Consider the following 24,017-nt stretch of genomic DNA (forward strand, 5'->3'; position numbering starts at 1 on the left):
TAAATATATCTTCAACAGAGAGTTTCAAACATCATTGATTGAACCTGCAATACATAGAACTCATCAAAACTGAAGCATTACTAGAAAACCACATACAACTCTTAACCCATCAACTGGTTATAGGCCTATAGCTCTAATACCATATCAATTATAATAAAACAACATAGAAGAAATGGAGAGAAGAAGAAAGAGAGGAGAGATTAATCTGTAGACTCCAAGGAATAAGCCTTATATTTTGTACTCTTTAGAATACATGAAAAACAAAAATGAAAAAGGATCCAACGTCCTATTTTCCATCTAACTCCAGGGCATATCAGAATTAACTTCTAGTGCTAATCCTGATATCCCTTTTTTACCCCTTCACAAATTATTCTAACAAACAACAATGCATTCCTCATCACAGTTTCACTGTCTAACGGGGCCCTTCTGTCCTTCCTCATCCAGAGGCAACTGTTGGCTTCCCCCTTGCGGCTTTTGCTGGAAAGCATCTTGTTGTAAGCGGCGGCGCCGGGCACGCACGGCCCGCCCCCGCGCCGCGGCGCCGCCCGGGGCCTACGGGCGTTGACTTGTGTGTCTTTGTTTGCCTTGTTGTCTGTTGTTTAAAACTTAGTTTGTTCCTCCCCCCTCCCTTCTTCTCCTTTTTTCCCCCCGCCCCCGGGGCGCCTTCTTCTCTCCTTCTTCGCTTTTTTTGGCCTTTGTGGTTGTGTTGTTGGTGCTTGGTTCTGTTTTTTTTTGTTGTCTTTTGGTGGTGTCCTTTTCCTCGCCCCGCCCGGGGCGCCCGCCTCTGCCCGGCCTTCTTGTAAGTTGGATTTATTGATTTTTATTTATTTTTAATGTGATTGTGGTGTGATAATCAACTAGCTATGCATATTGCCCCTAAGCCAGTATTTCATGAGAGAACCAAACACATTGAAGTTGATTATCACGTTGAGAGAAGTTGCAACAATGGCTCATTTCTTGATAACATGTTCACACAAGAGAACTGGCAGATGTCTTTACTAAAGCATTGGGTCTTGGGAGGATTGTTTATATCTGTAACAAGTTGGGTTAATTAACATCAATGCTCTAACTTGATGAAGAGTGTTTCAGTTACAAAGATCCCTTGGATCTCAGTTAGTGCGAGGCTCAGATATTGAAATTGTCTGCTAACATGGCTTTTTTCGTCTTTATTGTCAACCTCTTTTGTTTGTTATGCCTATTAAGTTGACAAAATTGGGAAGTTCTAATTTATAGGTTGAACTCTCACAGTTGCAGCCTCCTTATCCTCCTCTTCTTATCACATTCATCATTTACAAGAACCAATACGAAGAGAACACAAACAGGACTAATCAAAGCGCTCACTTCCATCCAATTTCATGCAGTTAATTAGGAACTAGGGGAAGTGAAGCTGGATAACTTCTTCATGTCCAGTAGATGCAGTTGAAATGTCAGAAATTGTTACCAACCAAATATGGGCACAAGAAAGGACCCCTCCAAATGTAGAAAATAGACAAAATATTTGAATATTGGTCATGAAAGATTCCACCACATGAAGAAAAGGCCAATATCTTGAAATATTGGTAACGAACTTCAAAATCTTGGTAATGAGAGATATTGGGCATTGAAAAGAATAAACCCTTGGTGGGAGAAACTCATCACCAAGGGTGAAGTGAAGGGAACAAAAGACACCACAGTAGGTCAGCCACAAAAAAGGCGAGAGGAAGGCAGCTGTGTGGTGGCCACTGCAAGAGGATGGTGCTGGAGGTTCAAGGGTCCTGGCATTAGGTTTAGGATCTTCAATCTTTATCCCAGTTTTGATACCAAGATGGTTTTGGGGAATTGAGATTGTATCAGTGAGACACCAGCCAAGCTTTATTTATAACTGACTAGCATGAGGTACAAGTACAATAATGCCCTCAGCAACACTATTAAACCTCAATGGACAATTATACCCTAGTACCAAACTACCAATATTATGACATTTACATAATCTGAGTTTTTTTCCTCGAAAACTTTCATCTCAGAAACTTGACTTCTAGAAATAGGTTGGCAGTCTACTTTTCCATCTCATGGACCTAGCACAAAATGTACATTAAGATATTGGATGCTGATGATACTGAATATGGAATACCAACATACCATAATAACAGTTGATGAGTTGTGAATTTCAAGGTTTCCAGAAAGACCATAAAAAGAACCCATCTATCCCCCCCCCCCCCAAAAAAAAAAAAAAAAAAGACAACATTCACCAACTCAATACAGATAGTCACACCATTAATCCCATTACATGCAATACTCTTGTCCCCCCCCCCCACTGATTGAGTTGGATCGGAAATAATTGCTTCATGTGACTATTTGTTAGCTAATTGATAGAGGACAAGAGAACAACAAAACCTTCATATGAGGCAGGAGGACTTTGTCAGCAGCTTTTGCAATCCGAATAAATGATGAGCAAATCTGTAACCTCGCGTGACGAGCACCATTTGTTGAAGGGTCCTGTCAAGTAAACTAATCATAAGCATACCATATAGATTATATTTAGTTATTTACATGTATTGGAAATATTAGAAAAGAAAAATGAGTGGAAAGAAGAACCTTAAGAGCAGACGGAAGAGATGTCAGAAGTTCAAAAATTTTATTGATAACACCACCAACCGCATCCGGAAAGTATTTCAGAAAGGGACCCAGTGAATGTAAATAGTGCCCAAGTACTACCACATGCGCTGGTGCAGTCCATTTCAACGAAAGAAGTTGTTGAAGCAGACCTTCAATAAAAGAAACCACAGTTTCTCAGTAACACCTCAGATAAAGGAACCTAAAACATCAGAAGATGTATGGAAAACTCACTGGACAACCTTCAAATTTTCTGCACAGAGCTAGTTGGATTTCAGAACTACCACTGCCAAACTCAGCTGATCCATCAAAAATCACACTGGTACTAGCCTCAAGTGCCAGTTGCATGCTTTCCATAACAGCCAAGTCCTAAAGAATATTCAACAAGGATAGATGTATACATGAGCAAGAAAATATTTAAATATTAATAAGACCATGAGGCAGCATTTTGCAGGAAACCGTCAAAAACGGCTCCACCATGGCCAAATCTATTACCAAGTATTTATAACCAAACCTTGGCAGGGGTTGAAGCATGCAATAAGTCATTAATGATGGCATGAATTCTTTCAGAAACCCTAGTTGCAGCAATTAAGGGTTTGTAAGAAGCAACTAATCGAATCAGCTCCAACTGCATAAGAAGCACCAGAATCAGTCAGCATCTAAAGATGGAGGAAAAGAGTACATCAATAGATTTAAGCTAGACCAGGAGAAATTGAAATATTTGTATCCTCTAAACAGTCTATATTGAAGCAAACATGTCCTTATAAGAGTCGGCAGGGGGGGGGGGGGACTATGCCCACCCAACTTGCTAAACAACTGGTTCACTAAGAAGGAAGAGGGGGGAAGTAGGCCTAGATAGAGAAAAGTTCAGATGATGCCCCATATATGTTGAGGACACTTGCAGAATAATCTGAAGTAGCCCATTTTGCAAATTGATGAACTAGCACAACCTTGTACAGTAGTACATCTAAACAGAAGTTCCTAAACACAAGTCAGCATTCGGTTAGGACAACTACATATTACAGATTAGAAAGAGCAACTGAATGTTTTGAAATCACCAGTTTAGAACGATACTGGCCGAAGTCCCCCTTGCTATCAAAATCATCACTCCACAGCTCCAGTGTTCCTAGAGAAAGAGTCGTTCCAGATGAAACTTTTTCTCTCTTGAGCATACGCTGGAAAGATACATCCAGAATCACGCCACAAATATCATCATTGGTGAAAACCAAAATTCCTTTCTTTTCTTTATCAACATGTACAAATCCTAAACCAGGATTATTAGCAGCAGAATTTTCCTCACTTGATTGCACAACCACCTTTGGCTTGGATAACAAGTCCCTCATTAGTGCCTGCCAAAGAAACAAAAATGCAGGAGTGGGGGAAGAGAGAGAGAGAGAGAGAGAGAGAGAAATAGACTGTTAGTGCCTAGTGGAAGATCTGAGGAGCCCTGCAGCTATAATAATTTGCCACCTTATCGGTAAATACAAGTGGGATGTTTCCACATACCAGCCAAAAAAGCAATGATTGAAAGTGAAGTACAAATTTATGGTGTTGGAAATATCCCAGCATCTGAAAACAAAGAGAAGTTCATGATTCAACCTAAAACCAAAGAACGTGAAGAAAAGAGAAATTCTACGAACATATGGAAAATAATTAAATAAAAGGCTGACAAATTAAGTCGCTTAATTCATTTTTTTAATTATTTCGTCCCTTAATATACTTTATTCTTCAGAAATTTAGATGGCTCTCCCAGAAGTCCCTAAAGTTGGGTATTCCTAATGTGTTTTATTTTATTTATTCCTTATAGATAAACATATGCAGGGTTAACCCCCACAATTACTGAAATGGATTTGAATTAGTTTGTCTAATTGAGAGGACTCCCCCCCCCCCCCCTTTTTTCCTCTTTCTTACTCCCCTCTACTCCAACTGATAGCCAAATTTTTGCCTTTTTCTTCCCTGCTACCAGAGGCTCTCTATAACAGCGGATTCTTACTTATCTTTTTCTTTGTTTGGTGGGGGCAGGAAAAAAGAGCAAATAAGAACATCACATTTCAGGGGTGTTTTCCCAACATCTGATTTTGAGGGGGATACCAACGAAATGTTCACTAAGATAACAAACTGTATTAAGAAACTTGCAAAAGAAGTCCTTGGGGTGTCAAAGGGTGTGCTCTTAGTGTCACACTGCACCTGAACTGCTAGTTTCAAGGCATGACTGTTAGGCTACACCGGCACACCACAAAATCCAAGATTGCATAGTTATAAGCCACATCTCACATCCACACCATAGATCTCGATATCAATAGCATAAAGAGAATCCAAAATCATAAGCAGCAGAAAGAAAATAAATCATACTAATTAAATGATTAAGATTCTCACAACCTAATTATCAAATTACTATCTTATTACATTTGAAGTGTTGTTACATAGCATCAAACTAAACAAGAGTGATATCTAAGATTAAAGCAATAATGGAACTGAGATAACTAAGTCTGCAATCCCGATAAGCATAGTCATCACAAGCACAACACAGGTCATTTGCCAATAATATCTAAGATTAAAGAACTAAAGGATACCAAGATAACTAAGTCTGTAATATCGATAAGCATAGTCATCACAAGCAGAACAAAGGTCATTAGCCTTGTCTCCTTCTCTAGCCAAACATACACCTCCAATGTTGGAGTATCACTTGTGACAATGTCTATAAGAGACAATCCCAAGGGGTAAGCTCTCAACTCAAGATTAGTGAGGGGAAATATACATGCAATGAACTCTAACCTCTTCTAAACTGCAGCAATACAATTAAAGTGAATAAACATGCAAAGTGATCACACAAATAAATCAGAACACATATAGTCCATGTCCATAATAATGCACAGTCCAATTATTAGAAAATAAAGCAAACCTACCAAACTACTCTTAAGTGCTGGCAGAATACTACTAAAATGCATTACAATAACCTTAATATCTCTCATGAAATGGATACCACAAGTAAAACGCTAGCTGCACTTAAGTAATTTGGGTCCAGACCCGAGAACCCACATATAACTTTGTTCGATTACGGCCAGCCGGCATACACTCAAAAGCTGGCAACATCTATTTCTGATAGATCTCAACGTCATACCCTAGAACAAGTAGTTCAACATGATCTCATTGAACCGATCCCATCAGAATTAGATAACACCTAATCATTGTCAACAAGGATCATAGTATTATGTGTATACACTCAACTAAATCTAAATGCACACAACTCACATGATGCTATGCCTCATTACACTTATGCATATCTCCTATACCACAAGCACTCGTGTAATAAGTGAAGCAAAGAATCATAATAACCACCCTCCTCCCCCTACTACAACAATATCCATCACAATGAAATACCTCATATCTCATAATTATCACTACTACTCAAAACTACATAATCATGATTCATGATTACATATCCTAAATCCAATGCAAAATTATCAATAAAAGAATAATAATGATGCATGATGCGGCAAATACAATAGAACTTCGTAAAACAAACTAATCCCACTCACCTATAGTGACAGTCAACGTAATGGAAGAATCAGGCATCCACTACGTCTTCAGAATTAATAGTCTTTAAACCTAATAAAACATCACATAAACACAAAGTACTTCTGGATTTTTATTATTTTCAAAATATTTATTACATATACAGACTCATATTGAACATTATCCTAAAAGCTTTGAGTCAAAATATCTAGAATTCTAGTAATGACTTTTACCCAAAAAGAAGGGGGGTTCAGATTGTGCTTTCAGTCAGTTTGTCTGAATTGTGGTATTTTACAACCCTCTAGACAAGGTCAAAAAGATATCAAACATGGTGAAGACATTCATCTATGAATCCTCTATTTGCCCATCAAGTTTCTAGTCAAAACTCCATGCATAAGAGATATACCTCTTCTCCATGATTCAAAAACATCATCCCACACCCAATAAGAGAATTGGTTTCATGTAGCCTCAAAATTAAGGGCCAGTTACAGGATCAAATAATCGAATTCAGCTTGCAAAATTAGGGCTTCCCAAGCCCTACGGTTGGGAATGTTTGGGTTAGGATGTATAGGGAAGAGTTGAATAGCTGCGGCTAGGGCTTGTAGACTTAGGGCTAAAGGAAAATAAATCTAAATCTAGTTATTTTCAAATTCAGATTCAAATATCAAGTCTAGGGTTTAGGGAAAATTTTGGGTTTCTACGGGTGGCTAGAGTTAGGATTATGGTGGAAGGTTGAGGAGGGGGAGGGAATGAAAAAACGGCAAGGAAGTGGAATTCAGGTGAGGGGATTGAGACATCTAGGGTATGGGAGATTAGGGTCATCCAGGTTTTGGAGAAAGAATATGAAGTGCAGGTTTTAGGGTTTTGGGTGCACAATTGGGGTGACGGATGGGGATTGAATGCTAGGAAGGGAAGGAGGTGATTTATCCCAAAAGGAGTTGGGATTTGTGGAAGGAGATTAGGAGGTATGGGAATTAGGGATTGCGGAAGAAAGAAGAGATGCTGTAGGTTTGGGGAGGGAGAAGGAGAAGACCTGCAATAAAGAGGATGATGGGAAGGGTTGGGAATGCATACTTAGGCTCCCTTTGGCATAAGTTATATTTATGTTTATGACCTATTTATGAATGATCAATTATGATAACAGGTTATGAGTGACAAACAGTTTTCATTTGGTTACTATTAGAAATAATATATTATATAGCAACAAATAGTTTTGGTCCCATTGGTTGAATAATTTATTATGTATTGTCAATTTGGTTTTGGGTAGGTTTCAGTTCACCTTGTCAAATATATATTGGCTTTAGTTTTGATTTTGGCTCGTTTAATTGGTTTGGGCTAGTTTTGATATCCCTAAAAGATTGTTAAAGAGGAGGTGGAAGCAATGTGGAGGTTGGAGAGTGAGAAAACAAGGTATTGTTCTAATTTTTAGTAATTTTATCATTTTACCCCTACTTAAGTAGTAATTCTGCACATAAACAAAAATTAAAAGTTTATGGTGACAAATCATAAACAGCCCTTGACCTATTTATGCATTATGCCTTTATGTTTAAATCGATTTATCTTAATGAGAAACAAGATCATAAATCATACCAAATACAGCTGTTTACATTTATAGGTCAAATAATCATAAATTTAAACTGCACAAAAGATAGCCTTACTGTTGAAGAAGGCAGGTGTAATACCCGCACCCCAAAATCCCAGTCTAATTTGAACTTTTGGTTTTTAGCTAAAGAACCAACTCGGACCGGTGAACCTCAATTCGACATCACCAAACCAACAAGTGAACCATCGAGTGGGAAAGTCATTCCGAAGAGGTACGATTCGATTATTTGAAAATTCGGCTTTTAATTTTTTCATGTTAATTCGGCATACATTTTGTAGCCGATACCAATGACGACGAACCAAACCGAAACACAAAAGGTTACCGACATCTTGAATTAACCAAGGATACAACAATTGCGCTAAAAGTATAATAAAGGTAACCCTAAATTCATATTTTGGCCATACTTTAGTAATGGCCGTAGATTTCATATCCGATTGAATTAGATTAACCCAAATACAAGAAAATGATCAGTACAATTTTCTGAACCCGAAGTACCAATAAATGAACTCAAGGATGGGTTCCACACGAGAACGTCACAAGAGACAAAGTGGGTTGCAATAATATGTAAGGCTTGAAGCAGCAAGGAGGTGAGTCACCTCACCTCCCATCTCATCTCTATGCCCCCACGTAATAGGCAAGGTGTAAGATGAAGAGATTGGGTGGTGATTAGTGAATAGGTCAAAATATAATATAATATATATTGAAGTTGTAAATCTAAGGTGACAATCATTGTACGACATATTATATTAGTCAAGAATTATTAAGCCAAGGCTCAAGGCTGCAACTATAATTAGGAGTAAGGGGAGGAGAGAGAAAGTTTTGCAAGAAATTTCATTCGTTGGAGAGGAGAGAGAAAGAAGAGAAAGAAAAAGGAAGGTGTACGTGTGATACGACTAAAAGTGATCTCTAAAGTCAAGTATGGCCTTAAGCACCTCTTCTCCTTACCTAATTTAAATATTAATCCATAGGATTGCGAGAATAAGTTGGTAAATTAATCGTGTCCGTGTAGAATTATGCATATGAAAATAGAGAAGGGAAAAGAGTATGTTCCTTTGTAAGGCTCATCATGAAAAGAGAACTAAAATTACGATTAAAGGGAGCCTGAACGAGTCAAGAATCATGTAGTAATTTGTAGAAAGGATCCCGATCGGATCCATATCAAAAACCCTAAAAAGCAAGGAGTGTAGGCTGTAAATGTACGATCCGGTTGAATCAATCCTACACACAGAGACTCTACACTCATGGGGCCCTTGATTGGGTATCCACACTGAGGCCAAACCAAGGTAGCCTTCCATATAAAATTTGACTGGAATGGCTTAAAAGCCGAATTAGACCTTGGCCAGACCTGAAAATTTCAAGAATATCCCGATGAGTGAAGGATGAGCTTGAGTGTAGGATTTTGTCTGAATATGCAACCTACATTGACGTTGTACACTTGTTAACTTAGGTACTGAATTGATTGAAAGTTGCTCCCAAGCAAGGGAGAATTGAGCAGGAATCGCGAATCAGAAGTAACCAATGAGTGGGAATGTAGGAATCTCATGCATCATGGATCTTATGCATTCTTTGGTCATATGTGCATGCATATATTGTGTGTAGAATTGATGCAACTAGGGGCATGCATTTGTGTGTGTGTAATATGGACATATTGTGGATTTATGAACATGTGTACATACCTAGTGGTGATGGTGCGAGGGATGCCGTGGATGAGTGATTGCTCCCTCCGGTGGGAATGTATGATGGATGTTACACTCATGAATAGTACATTCATGGGAGTGTATGATAGATGTTACATTCATGGACAATACACTCGGCATTCCTACACTTATCACTACCCTAATGAATGATGGGCATGAAATGAATGGATAGTAAATGAATTATAATTAAATGGATAGCATATTTGTTATAATTCTATATTGCATACGAGGTCATCTGTATGACTATGTATGACTATGGTATGGGACACAAAAGATACCTCAGAGCTCGCATAATCATCATGTGTAGAATGCGTGGCTAGGTGCATACCCCAATGCTACTCCCCTTACCAATAGGGGGTTAGGTGTTGGCCAGCTAATGGGATATGGGTGAAATGTGAGTAGCCCAGGGTAAAATTCGAGTAACCTAATGTATGTCTGTACCATATGGTTGACTTAGGGTAATGTGAGTAGCCCAACCAGCCGGTGGTATTATTGTGGATATATGATTATGATGGGCAATGAGAGGCCCTTATTGATATTGATGATATGGGGGGTATTGTGTGAATGATATGGAATTACCCCATGATGGAAGAATATTGCACTACGACCGGAGCAATTCTTAACCCTCATAGACCTAGGCATTTATGTGATAGAGCATGTGTTTGCACATCATGTCATCATGATATATTGTTGTGTTTGCGCATTAGATATTCCCCTCACTGGGCTCTGAGAGCTCACTTTTGTACGTGTGTATCTTCTATAGATTCTACACTGTCTGAAGATGCCGATCATTGTATGTCCAGCTTCGCGCTTAGGGACCCATTGGCACACATTCAGGATAGCGGGGATTGGTGCAGTCCCACTTCTTCTGATCATAGAGATGATGTGTATGCAATGTCTGTGCCTGCTGTAGACCCACATAGACCACATGGGATATCTGGAGACATAGTAGACTATGGTACAGTGGACATTATAGTGGTTATGGGTTACAACTAGTTCGTGCATAGCGAGGGACCTTGTGATGGGAGTTTATGTGATTTCCTTTTGTTGTATGTGTGTCACTTGTTCGGGGTCAGCATCAGGTATATCTTATTGTGTAATGTACCCCAGCTTTGAGGTTGTGTATATGCATGCAAGTGACTTTTGGATAGAAATGAAATAACACAACTTTTACTTTTTGCCCTTAGTAATTTTTTGTTATTATTGGTCTAACTCTGTTAGTTTGTTGTGGTTGGTTCTTGTGACAAATGGGAACATACAACAACTTGATCCTAGTTTGGTTTCGGAGCAAACCAGTAATTGTTCCCAGTGCTGTATTCCGATTTGGCAAAACAATAGGGGGTGTGACATAGGGAATTCAAGAATTGCTGAAAAGAAGAAGAGCCAAGCTGCCACAGGTTTAAGGTTTTCTCCCTTGGAAACCCCTAACTCCACTCAATTCTCCTTCAGTCAAATTTATTTAATCATCAAAACTGTCTTGGTTACATGAATTAGGCTTTTTTTTAGCATACATCGAAGGACTCATACTTGGACTCAACTTTTAAAGCAAAACAAAGGACTTCCACTTTATTTAGGAACACTACCTACTAAGGACTTTCACTTATCTCAACCTAAAATGATTCAAATTACACAATAAAAATAGGATTGCAATAGTAGTAAAATTTGGACAACTAAAGGAATCCCACATTAAATAGCCCTCCTAAGTCCTAACTAGACTAGGACTCTTTAATAGCTTAACACGTACTAGCTCAAACAAATTAAGACTAGAATCCTAATAAAATTCTGGTTCTACTTATTAGATCAAATCGGGTTGGACTAGGGGTACCCAACATGACTAAGATGTCCCTATTCTGGCTGAAACCTTCCAGGGTTGCTAGGTCGCAGGGTGATGGACAACCTCCCAAGCCTTCCTTGGGTCTCCCTGTTGGTCCTACATTATGGTTTTTTAATATTTTTTTCCTTAGGTCAACCCTTACCTGAAGGTCATTTCATAATTAAAAAGGGACATACAGGACCACATTTAAGTTGACTCCCATTTTGTTCAAAAGAACCTGCAACAGGGAGTAATTTCTACATAGCAAATTACCACAGAACTTGCAAAAGTGTTTACAAAATCTCACTAAGTGGGCCAATTGATTATATTTGTAAAAAACTGCGTAAGATTAACATCTCTGCACAAGCTTGAGGGGGGTGTAATAAAATATAGGGTATCAGGATTAGTGCCAAGCTAGTTAATGCTAAAACTTATATGCCTTGGATGCCTATAATTTAGTTTTTATATTTTTATCCCTTTTCTTGTTTTGCCCTTACCTTTTGTTAAATACTGAAATGGCAAAGAGGAATCTAACCTAACAGCTGTGACCCCTCAGAGTTGCAGCAATATATCTCTATTATTATTCTCTCTTCTTCTCCTCTTATTATATACACCAAATTATCTATATATGTCAAAATCCAGAGTGTTTAGGCCCATACAGCATCTAACATTTCTACATCCATACTAATCTAAACCAAAACATAGAGTGCCATCACATGATTAAAAAACAACTTTAAATTATATTCAATTAAATAGCCAGTTACCTGTTGAAGATAAAGAGGTAATATGCTGCTATCACCAACTATACATTGCAAGTTGGAAGAACCCAGTGACACCATACTCTCACATATATATTCAGCAAACTCAATTTCACTTTCATCTATACTGCCGTTGCTGGAGGTAGACCTGAACAAGAAATCTTGTGATACATTCATCAAGATCTGAAAAATATTATTCATTGCAGAATCAAATTCCGAACCCGTGTCATCAAGAGGTCTCTTCCTGAAAGTTCATAAATAAGACAAAAAACAGAAAGCCATGAGAACAAGTGCCACTAGGACAGTCAAAAGCAAATTCAGTGTCATATGGACATAACTTTCAAAGCTTTGCATTGGATACCTTGGGGAGATAAGTTTGAAGAATTCACAAGCATGCAGACGGAAGTCAGGAGAAGAAAGTAAACATCCACACCTATTTTAAGAAGAAAAATAAATTACTATGACAAAGATCCAGATAAAAGGTTCATTAAGAAAATTGGAAAGATAAAATAATACCCATGAATAAGTCCATATTTTGCAAGATCATGTACTGGGACCCACTCAGCATAAGCATTAATGGCATTAAGAGTAGCTGTAACTGTGGCTGCATGCTGTTTTGCAATGTCTAAATGTTGATTGCCTGCTTCAGTTAATGCAGCTCCAAAGTGCCTTTCAAGTAACTATTCATCAATTAGACATTTCCTACATGAAACCAAACCATCCTATTTCTTCTAGCAGCAAGAACCATGACTTACAGTGTATAGTAAGGGCAGAATTTCAGGCAGAGATTGAGTTAGTCCACGCAATAACACTCTACGCCGATCTCCTGTAAAATACATGTCCTGAGCAGGTTAGCAAAGAGAAGCCACCCACCAGAGAAGAATGTAATAGTATAAAATTGATATGAAAACTTTTTTTACGATGAAATTACAATCAGTGATTCCTCTTACAAACCTTCTAAGTCTTCATTATGAACTGTAATATCTTCAGGAAGCCACCTCAGCATCATGGAAATCAATTCAGCCTGTCAAAGGATTCAAACTGTCAACTAATACATCATCTAGTTTTGTAGGTATAAAATAGTATAAATTCAATTCAGCTACGGTTACGCCAAATAAATGAGTCAGGTAACAAAAATAAATAAAAGCAAGACCACCAAATTAATCAGAAGGCATACTTGTATAGGACCATTGTTAGACAGGGAAATGAGTGATGGAAGCAGCTCTTGCCACAGACTTACTCCCTCCCTCCTGACTATCTGTCACAGAGAAACAGCAATGAATGCCACAACGAACAAGAACAGAAAGTTGACCACATGCAAAGCAAAATAGGACAAACCTCAGCAACAAGGGCAGCTGTTTGACTTTTCAAAGCCCAGACTTCACAAGGATTTGCCATCTCAGAAATCAAACCAACAGCAACATTAGCAAAGTTTCTCCTTTCTACAGAGCTCAATTCCTCCCATCTCAAGCGGACCAAATGCTGCATAAAATTCATTTGAACATCATATAGCAGAAGCACATGGCTATTTAAGAGAATGCATTTTGAGAAGAAGGTCTTGCTTAGAATCTCTTATTAGTATGCAATTCCATTTAACTACAATAAAGGAAAGGGGGAAATGGAAACTCATCCTAAGTTGACAAAACTTTGACTGAACCAACCTACCCAAATTGATGGGGTTTGGGATGGTAAACTGAAACAATTCTCAACCATCCTTCAGGGAGTGTGCAGCAAGATGCTACAGTTTAATCAGACAATCTGTTTTTCAACCCACTGATTTTCTAAGTTTCTCCTTGCAGGTGACTTGCACATCTATGTTTAGCAAAGTAATGAGAAATAGAACTCTTCGGCTGCTGATAATAAGAAGAATGCTGGCACTCTATCCTAGGCTCAAATTTTTCTTCAGAACGATGAAACTAGAAACAACTCAAGCTTACCCCAACTAAATTTTGGCAAGCCACAGAGATCCTTGCCCTCCAATCAGTTCTATTTAAGGTCATACTTGATACAAGGCCTAATATGCATGTTTTTTCTCACCACTTCTCCAAATGTCATTTTAGGTCTGTCCCTGACTCTTTTACTCCTTCATTCTAAATCAAATCAAATGCTTTGTACTGAAGCAATCAAAGGCCTCTATTGAAAATGGCCATACCACATCAAACAACTTTCTCATCGCATATCGTGACCAAAGCTACTCCAAAACAAATTTAATATGATCATTCCTTACTTTATCCTTTTAGTTTGCAACTCCTCAATCTACACATCCTCACCTCTGCCATGTGGAGTTAATATGGTGAATTTTAACAGCCCAACTTTCCATCCCAGACATCAAGCTGGTTCTACGACAATCATATACATTTGTCCTTTAAGTTTAAAGGAATACACCACTCACACAGAACTCCAGATGTACCTCTCCATTTCATGCATCCTATTATAACTTTATGTGCAATGTGGTCCTTCATATAACCTTCTTTATATCTTATCCAGCCAAGATACCAAAAAAAATTACTTTGTGGAATCTGCCTCTCATCAAGTTTGACCACCTCATTATCCATCCTAGTGGAAACAAACAACACAACAAATACTTTATTTCCGTCCTACTTGGCATAAAACTTCTCTATTCAATTTAGCTCGATAAAGACAATAAGGAGACCTTTCTTGCAGTCTCTGAACCTTTCTTCTATTTCTAGTAAGGGAAACGTCCAGGTTGATTCATTCCTCATGCTCCTCAGTTTAAAACTAACCTGCTATCTGGGATTGTGAGCCATATAAGCAAATCCTTGAATCGTTGTATCATTTTTCCTAGGTCATTCTGTTCTTTGATGTTGGTGACAAAGAGGATTATTGGCATCAGTGATGAGGGAAATGGACCCTTCCTTACTGCCTACTTGATCCAAGAATATTCCCTCTACCTACTACTCAATCCTATGTGTCTAAGGTTAGTGACAACAGCTCTGTTGACTCTATGCTGTTGTGATGTCAATGTTTGGGCCACCTTTCTACTGGTGTAATGACTTATAACCACTGTTGATGTCAGGACTGATCATACTTCAGATTGCAGGTTTGTTTCAGACCATAAAATATTAAACTCTGTCTTCCATTCCAATTTTCTGTGCTGTGGACTATTTGGGGCTAAGGCACTCCTAGTCTCAGTTTTACATCATTTGGTATCAGAGCCATGGTGGAAGAGAGGAGTTCTATTTCAAGCTATACAACGACTGAAGGACAGATCTAACAAGTAACAAATAGAGAAAGAGGTGCTGAACTCAAGAGACCTCCATCTCATCAAGAACTTCATCTGCCTCTTCCTCAAAGGGTTCAACTCCAACACAAAGAACACATTGGCAACTTTGGTGGGGAGCAATAAGATGACGAACATGAAGCCAAGTTGGACTTCAAGAACTACAACAGGAAATCTGATCCCATTCTTTTTTACAACTGGCTGAACATTTAACAAGTATTTTAATACATTCTCCTCTTCCTCTTCTTCTCCAACCTTGTGCTTTCATCTTTCTCCCTATACATTATTGAACTTCCATGTTCCAACTGATGCCGACTCAAACCATCAAAAGGTGAAATCCCATGTCCCTTAGATAAGTGAACAAATGTATATTTTTCCACTAATACAACATTTTTGCAGTCTACCCCATATGGTACATTATAACTACAGATATGAAAGTGCAATTTATCATAAATAGATATTAACCTGCAACATTTTAAATGCATGTAAACGAATCTCAGAAGACCAATCCCTGCTAACCAATAGGAATGATGTTTTCGCCAGAAGACCAATATCTCCTGATTTAATCTGCAAACACTCAGGAAAGCTTAGAATCAGCAGCGTGCAAATCAAATAATAGGTTGGACTCTCACATTGCTCATTGCATATAGGAAAAGAGAATAACAACTGAAAAGGAAATAATCAAAAATCAGTTAGTTTACATGTTATATATATTGGTTTTCCAGATGAGAAAGAAGATATATATGGATAGAAAGAGACACTAAATGTAGAAAATCATAGCCTGAAAATTATCCTCAAGAACGTTTCAGAAAAAAGGAACTTTATGATAATTACATATTTTAAAGGAGAATCAATTTTTTTGGATGAAATAAAGGAGATATTAAGAAAATAGAATTAGTAACTAGGATCTCAAAATACAGAGAGATATCTAACGAAATATTGGAGCACTTAGATCCATGTTCCCATATATGGCACTCTTTCACTCGTAACTGCTATTTATTGAAAAGTTCACAGTTCTCAGAAATTACTAATCTCCAGTTGACAGTAGGTCACGGATATCAAACAAATGGTTTTAATCCAGCATATGTTTGTGTCAGTGGTGTGTCTATGAGTAAACTATCCCAAAATAGATATAGCTGACAAGGTTTAGGCATTCTTCTTGAACAATCTGAATTCATCAGCCTACATATTGTAACTATCTCAGTTTGCTTCATCCTTGCTAGATAAAAATCAATTGACTATTTTCAGCATGTCAAAGCTACGAAGGAAAGACAAAAACTGTTATGGTGAAACAAGATCAGAATACTAATGCTTTTGATGCTTCTTATCGAAAGAAATGGGAGGCTCACTATCACAGCCGTCAAAAGAGTAAGACAAAAGACACAAAAAAATTTCAATATGATGAGAGGGAGTATTCTTGTTAAGTCTTGGGAATTAGTCTTTCAACTTGGAGATTGCTTATGTTTTATGCATGTTTATGATGTAAATCATTTCCAGCGGTTCCACAGGGCCTAGGGTTGATACCCCAAACCCTAGGACCCCTAATTCAAACCAGGGGCATTTCAGTAATTCTGGCAAAATTTGGGTGTCTTAGGTTTGGGTCCCCATGAGTCCAGATTGTTGTCAAGACCCTAGACCCCTTTTTTTTTTTTTTTTATTTGGTTTAGTATTTTGAAAGTTATTGCAGAGTACTAGTCTAAGTGAGGTTCCCAGTCATGTTGGGATCCCCTAATTTCAGTCCACTTTGATTCTCCCTTTTAATAGGACATCATATCTACTCTTGAATTTGGATTGGAGTCCTCTAGAGTCAGTTACTTAGTTAAGCAGTTTTCTTGTGCAAGTTAAAGTCTTAGTCAACTAGTAGTTAGAATTGCTTAAACCAGTTACAATTCTAATTGGCTTTCCAACACAGAGTCCTTTTTAATTTCTTTATTTGAAGCTATAAATATAGCCTTCAGACCATATAATTACAAATGGAATTGAAGAAAATTTCTGAGTTTGGAGGAAATCCAAGTCGTGGTCTTCATGGGAGGGCCACAGCACCATTGAGTCTTATTCTACAATTTCCAGAATACATCTTTAAGCCCCAGCAACACTTCAACATTACAGCAGCCTTCTACCCTTCTTCAAGTAAGTACAGCCTTCCCTCCCTTCTCCAGCCCATCTGCAGGCCTCCCCTCTCATCCCTTCGATAGCAGCTCACCCCTCCCATTGAAAATTTGAAATTTCATCAAACCTCACCCTTAGCCCCTCCTTTCACCCCTAGTACTCTAGTAGGATTGCACCCATCCCTAGATCCTAGTGCTACCCCAAGAATCATCATTAAACCCTCTCCATTAGCTTGCACAATTTTCTGCAGTTCATCTTTATCCTTGAAACCCCTAAACCTTAATTGAATTAGAATTCCTCTCTCTCTCTCCAACCTCAACTCCAATCACCTTCCTCTTTTAGGATAGCATCCCCACCCCTTCTCTCACGCTCAACCCAAATCCTAGCCTAATCCAAGAATCCCAAACCCTTTAGGAAACCCGTCCTAGTCTTTTTAGCACCGACCTAAACTATTAGACTTAACCTGAAACTATAAAATAACTACAACAGCCACATTCTAAGACCAATCAAACCCCTCCAGCGGCCTTCTGCAAGCCCTAACTTACATATTCAGTCCTGGATCTCAAGTAAAGCAGTAGCCAAACCTTGGTATCACCCTTCCCAAGCCTTAGAACCCCTTATACCTGTACCTAAACCCATTCCCTGATGTAAAAGTGTAAACCAGGAACTAGGGCTAAGGGTATTGAGGCAATTTCGCTAGATCTAGGTTTGTCCAGGAAATTTCAGCGAAGAAGAATGAAAATTCTAGGATAGTTACAGTGTGGACAGGGTTCTAGATATTTGCAGAAATCAGGATTTAGGACTTTATGAAGGTTGGGCTGGGGTGGATGAAGGGCAATCCTTCCTGCTTCTGTAATTTCAGAGCTAAGGTTCAATGATTCAGAGGTTTTAAGAGGTCTGAATGATCTAAACTTAAGGTTTCAGAAGCTTTAAAATTCTGCGGAATTCTTCCAAGGAAGAAGATGAAGTGCAGAAATTTTCTAAGGGAATGAGGTGTAATTGGAAATTAATGATAGGGCTAGGTTCTAGGATTAGGTGTGATCCCAGGGGAAAGTGGAAATCTAAAGGAGCTGGGGAGGTAGATCTAACAGGGGATGGGCTGCTGCTATCGCAGGAAGAAGTGGAAAGGGGGAGGGGCCTACGGTTGCTAAGGGAAGGGGTAGGGCATGGCTGTAACTGAAGGGGAAGGGAGAGGGAGTACTTGCGATGGGGCTCGGGTGGTTTTCTAGGGCTGTGCAAGAGGGGAGGCAGGGGAGTCTTACGGTGGAAGGGGAAGTGTTTCTAGGGTTGCGCAGGAGAGGGAGGACTTTCTATTTACTTGTTGATGGCTGGAATTATTGATTGAAAGGCTGAAAATGCCTGTTGGAATTACAGAACTGAACTTGAGAGCTTGAAGACGATGAATCTAGACAACCGCAAGATCCCCCTCAAAGGAACCCTGGCAACCACTCTGTCTGCAATAAATTCAATAGTCTTTATTCATCAAAACTGAAAAAACTACATAGACTACTTGGCTATTTATAGCCCTTTTGAATAGAATTGGACTCAACTTAGGAATTCTTAATTGACAAGGATCCAACTACTAACCTAACACCTTAGATTAGAATCTAAATAATTAAAGACTTGGATTCTAAGCGGGGTTCCTTTATAGATTAGGATCCCACATTCCCATCTCCTTACATGAACTCCTTGACTTGGACTCTACTAAGAAAAGACAAACTCCTAAAATATAAGAACCCTTTTGATAACGAGTCGTTTCTTATCCATAATTTTGACTAAGTCAACACAATTCAAGAAATTAAAATGGACTACAACTCTCAAACAACACTCAACTACGACATCCAAATAAAAAATAAAAAATAAAAAAATAGATCCATAACCCTTGGATCAAGGGAATTCCATCTCGACCCATATTGAGCCCTTGGAAAATAACCAAAATGTCACTGGGGGAATTCAGCCAGATTTGGATGGGCTTGTTGAGTCTGGGTTTTGGGCCCACAACCTGGTTCATACCATTCCCAGGTCTCAGACTAATAATACAGCAAGGTTACAAGCTTCTCAACCGACAATTCGCTGTTTCCAAGCTTTGCCAAACCCATCATGGGTCTACATAATCTACCCAAATAATTATATTACTTAAAATAAAGTAATACTAACATTATTACCAATATTATTAATTCCAGCCTTCTCCAAACCAGAAATCTGGTTTAGGCCTAGCCCTTGGCGTGGGTTTCCAAAGCGGATCACGTTGGCCCAGCCAATCCAAGGCTACTGCATCATATTTCGAAAAGGAAAATGAAGAAGAGAATAAAAGCAAGCAAGGCCAACAGAGTTGAAGATAAAAAAGTAATTGAGAACACTCCCCCATAAGCCCTCAAATTGCAAGATGGTGTTCTTGATGAAATAAAATGCATCTGATGTGAACATGATTTTACCACCTGGCCAAAACCCTAAGTGGGGCCCACAAGATGGCCTCTAAGAAACCTCCCTAGGCTGACCGAACACTCTAGGAGGGGTATTTTGGGCATTTTCAGGCCTAATTAGTTGCTGGAATTTAATTCCAGTACTCTAGAGTCCAGTTTGGCTAAGAAGTCCTAAATTGAGTTAGTAGGTGAGTCCTTCTTCTCAAAGTCTCGCACATGTGGCAATTAGAGTTTTAATTAACTAAGAATTTAGCATCTGCTTATAAGAGTTTGAAGTTATTTAAACTCTATGTCAGCATGTGTCCATTGGAGATCTTTGGATGTTTTAAATTTTCTTTCAATGGTTGAGATTATGTGGGGAATCCTAATCTACAAAAGAATCCCACCTGGTGTCAAGTTCTTTTGATGGGCTATAAGTTAACGTTTACTCTTTCTTTGCAAGTTAAGTTTGATTATTGCATGAAAAGCTATTGAGTCGAGGACCAGAGTTCCTATTGAGGGGGCCTCGGTGGATTTCTTGTCGATTCTTCTTCAATATTCAGCATTTCTCTTCAAGCTTCTTCAAGTTCTAGCATCTCTCTACAGCCTTTAATAATTCCAGCAGCCATTGACAACCACAGCAACTTCATCAAGTAAGCACAGCAGCCCAACCCCTACCCTCACCTCCCAAGCCCATCGCAGCCATCCCTCTCCCCCTCCCCCCCCCTTGCTGCCGTGACCAGGCAGCAACCTCCCCCACCCCCTGTAGACCTTCCAGCCCCTCCCCCCCCCCCCATCCCTACAACAACCCTAGCCCTTCCCCTGCCCCTCCCCCGCTCTGCACAACCCTACCAGACCCTCCCCCTTGCTGCTGCAACCCTGCAGCGAGTATCCCCAGCCCCTACAGCACCCCTATTCCCTCCCCCCCCCCAACCCCTTGCAACCCTCCCCAGCCCTTTCCCCACCTTCCCCAAGCCTTGGGGCAACCCCCTCCCCCCTCTCAGACTCCCTCTCCCTTCTATCTCTGACTTTGTGGCAGATCAGAGAGAAACAGAAAAGAAAAAAAGAAAAAGAAAAGAAAGAAGAAGAAAGGAGGGGGACAAAAAGAGAGAAAGAATGAAAGATCCAGAAAAATGATTGCCCAAGATCCATGCCCAAAACCCTAAATTTCCCATCTTTGAAATCATCCCCTCAATCTACCCTAAACCTTACCTAATCATCCAAATTATCTCATTCTTCTTACCATCAACCTTAGGATAACTTTTTGGATATCTCAAAATTCATCCCACAAAGATTTTTCTTAAACCCTTAGCAAACCCTAGGATTCCAATTGCTTTTCGTTACCTTTCCTTCCAATTCCCATCTACCCATAGATTCCCCTAAAACTGTTGGCTTATTTGCTGAAAGATTCTAGGCAAATCCTAAATTCTAGGGAATTCTCTTAGAAACCCTAACCCTAGAATTGTGTTCACATCAGTGTGGCTCAAATCTTCATCAAGAAGGACAAAAACTATTGCAAACTAGTTAGACCCCCCCCCCTCTTAAATTGGGCCAAAAACCCAGACCCAAAAGGCCCAATCCAAAGCTAGCCGAATGCCCCCATGGTATTTTGGTCATTTTCCCTTTTGTGGATCAAGAATGGTTAGGTTGGAACCCCCTCAATCCAATGGTCATGGATCTATCTTCAGTTTTTGGATCGGAGTCCTCTAAGCATAAAACAAAATTCCCTTGAAACTTGCGAAATTTCCCATTTTGGGAACCTTGAAACGAAAAACTAGAGGACCGAAAAAATCCCAAGTTTCGATCGAAATCGTCGAAATTTGGTCGAAACTTCTCGAAACCTCGAAACCTATTCAAACCTGGTTGATTCAACCCAGCTAGACCAGCTAGGTCATGAGGAAAAAAATTCCCAAATTTCGTGGAAACTTGAAACTTTTTCCCGCAACTTTCGTAGCTTTCCCATATTTTTAATTTTTTTTGTTTCTTTCATGTTTCCCCAAATGCCCCCTCCATCAGGACTTTCCTATCCAAATTGCGTATTCCCTCAAATTGGTTATCTTGGGCATGTTGATGACCAGACTTATAAAGTTATAGTTGTCGATTACCTTGACAACCATAGACTAATAGACATAAAATGTCATGAGATGTCTATGTTCGTTGGTTGGAGAAGAGGATGTTACAGGCATAGTACTACTCGGCTCACAGGATAAATCCACCGAGACACTCTTCTTGGCACTGAGTTGTACTTTCCTTTTTATTGTTAGTTACTCTGTATTTGATGTTTTGAAGTTAGAAATTATATATTGAATGTTATGTACTTAAGTAGATAAGTTTATAATGTACTTCTCAAACAACTCTACATTGATGTTATGTACATTAAATGACATATCTACATTGACTTTTTTAGCAAAATACAGCCAATGTGTTCTTTATACTCTAATTAGCTTAAATGCAGAGTCTCACCCTAAAATACTCCCTAAAACTTGTCGAAACTTGCACAAAAAAGTCCGAAGTTTCCTCGAAATTTCTTAGTTTCCCACCTAGGTTTCCCATTTTCACCTAGTCGAAACTTGAGTTTCCCTCAAATTTTTTTCTATGCCTCTAAGTTATTGAGTTTTTGGGGAGTCAAAATACTTAGTCAGAATTAGAAGTCCCAATTGGAATATATTTTAAATTAAGATCCTTTTGGATAATTAGGTGTTATTTTCGAATGTGGTTTCTTTTATTTGTGGTTGAGTCTTAGGGGGAATCTATTCTAAGGAGGTTCCATTAGATCTTCAATTATTTATTTGGATGGCTAAGATTATTTTTAAGGGGATTCTAATCTATAAAGGAAACCTACTTAGGATTAGAGTCTTTTAGTAGGCTATAAATAGCCTATTCTTTCTTTATAAATTTATCAAAGAATTGCAGCCAAGAAAGGAACAGCAGGGTCCTATTTGGGAATTTTGGGTAGGACCTTGCAGTTGTTTAGATTTCCAAAGTCTCTCACTTCTTCCTGCAATTCAGCAAGAAATTCCAGCAAATCTTCATAAAGAAAATTTTGCATTTTGCAAACCAGTGAGTAATCCCCTTCCCCACTCCAGCCCCACTTCTTCTTCTTCTCCCCTTCTTCCCTACCCTGCGCAACCCTAGATTGCCCCCTGCCCTTGCTGCAACACCACTGGCAGCACCCCCAGGCCCCCACGACACCCTAAACCCTCCCCTATCCCCTTCGACACTGCCCTACCCCTCTCCCACCTCTCCCCTACCCTGCTGCCTCCTTCTTTCCCTCTCTCTTCTCTACTGACTTGTGGCAGAAAATAGAAAATAGAAAACAGAAAAAAGAAAGAACGGAAAAGAAAAGAAGAAATAAAGGTTCAAATGATTGCCCAATAGCCGGTGGCTCCAAAAACCAACTTACCAACAAGATCACAAATAGAGGAACCAAGGAGGATGAGGTTACTTAACAAGGTGGAATAACTCAAGAAGAAAACGGACTTTGAATAAAAGTTGAATAGAAACAATATAATCTACCGCGTGGTGTTCCTCGCTACCCAGCATGGCTCTCACATAACTTCTCTCTATATCCTTTCTACTCATCCTCCCCCTATTTATAGCATTACATTCCTATCGATTATTAACAAAATCGCCTACTTCGGTGGACTCTTCAAAGAAACCTAACTGTAATGTAACTCTACCTAGATTTTTGACTCTTGACTCTCTATCTAATTCTAATAACCTTCGCGGGCTCTTCTGCTTCTTTGCCTCCTTCCTGGACTCGCTCGCGGCTCTCTTCCTCTTCGCTGTCAATCGTTTCCTTGGGGTGCTTTCCTTGTCGATTGCTCTTGATATCGGGCTTATCTCTCCCCTCCGTTTCACCTTGTCCTCAAGGTGAAATCTGAAAAGTGGGACTGTATTTCAGCATAAGATTCCCAAGTATTTTCACAAGGCGGCATCCTTTCCATTGAATCAAAACCTCCAGCAACCCTTGGTAGAGAGCGAATGTTGAGCAAGGCTTCGGTGTGAGCTGCAACTCGCCATTTCCCCAAACAAGTTGGAAGCGGCTCGGCTAATGTCTGCCCGTGCCCTTCGCGTGAACGTGAACACGGGTGGATCCGTGAATCATCGGGTAACGTAGACGATAGCCTGGTCCCCGCTCTGATCCGGTACGCCCATAGTGCGTGGCTGGTTTCTCATTGGCCTTTGCGAGTTTCTGCGTAGGTTGTAGCTTAGAAACTTCATCCCCCACTTGATAATGCACTTCCCTACGCTTTGAATCCGCGGTTGCACATCCTATCTTGGGC

The 24,017-nt window shown here is 39.4% G+C and overlaps 1 protein-coding gene across 1 annotated transcript in view; it reads right to left on the reverse strand.

Annotated features, from left to right (window-relative positions):
* The window catches only part of LOC149010424 (ARM repeat superfamily protein), a 41,247-nt gene that overhangs the window by 11,697 nt on the left and 5,533 nt on the right, over positions 1-24,017 (reverse strand). The window contains exons 2-15 of the mRNA XM_089163751.1: positions 15,686-15,787; positions 13,318-13,461; positions 13,157-13,237; positions 12,934-13,003; positions 12,735-12,805; positions 12,496-12,659; positions 12,341-12,412; positions 11,986-12,223; positions 4,099-4,161; positions 3,651-3,941; positions 3,107-3,220; positions 2,835-2,961; positions 2,575-2,744; positions 2,374-2,475 (exon numbers count right to left, since the gene is read on the reverse strand). Coding sequence (XP_089019877.1) covers positions 2,374-2,475; positions 2,575-2,744; positions 2,835-2,961; positions 3,107-3,220; positions 3,651-3,941; positions 4,099-4,161; positions 11,986-12,223; positions 12,341-12,412; positions 12,496-12,659; positions 12,735-12,805; positions 12,934-13,003; positions 13,157-13,237; positions 13,318-13,461; positions 15,686-15,787 — 1,809 coding nt within the window. The remainder of the gene's footprint in view (positions 1-2,373; positions 2,476-2,574; positions 2,745-2,834; positions 2,962-3,106; positions 3,221-3,650; positions 3,942-4,098; positions 4,162-11,985; positions 12,224-12,340; positions 12,413-12,495; positions 12,660-12,734; positions 12,806-12,933; positions 13,004-13,156; positions 13,238-13,317; positions 13,462-15,685; positions 15,788-24,017) is intronic.

The sequence above is a fragment of the Hakea prostrata genome, chromosome 7, assembly GCF_041222555.1.
Source record: "Hakea prostrata isolate BN-2017 chromosome 7, UWA_Hpros_2, whole genome shotgun sequence".
Classification (NCBI taxonomy): Eukaryota; Viridiplantae; Streptophyta; class Magnoliopsida; order Proteales; family Proteaceae; genus Hakea; species Hakea prostrata.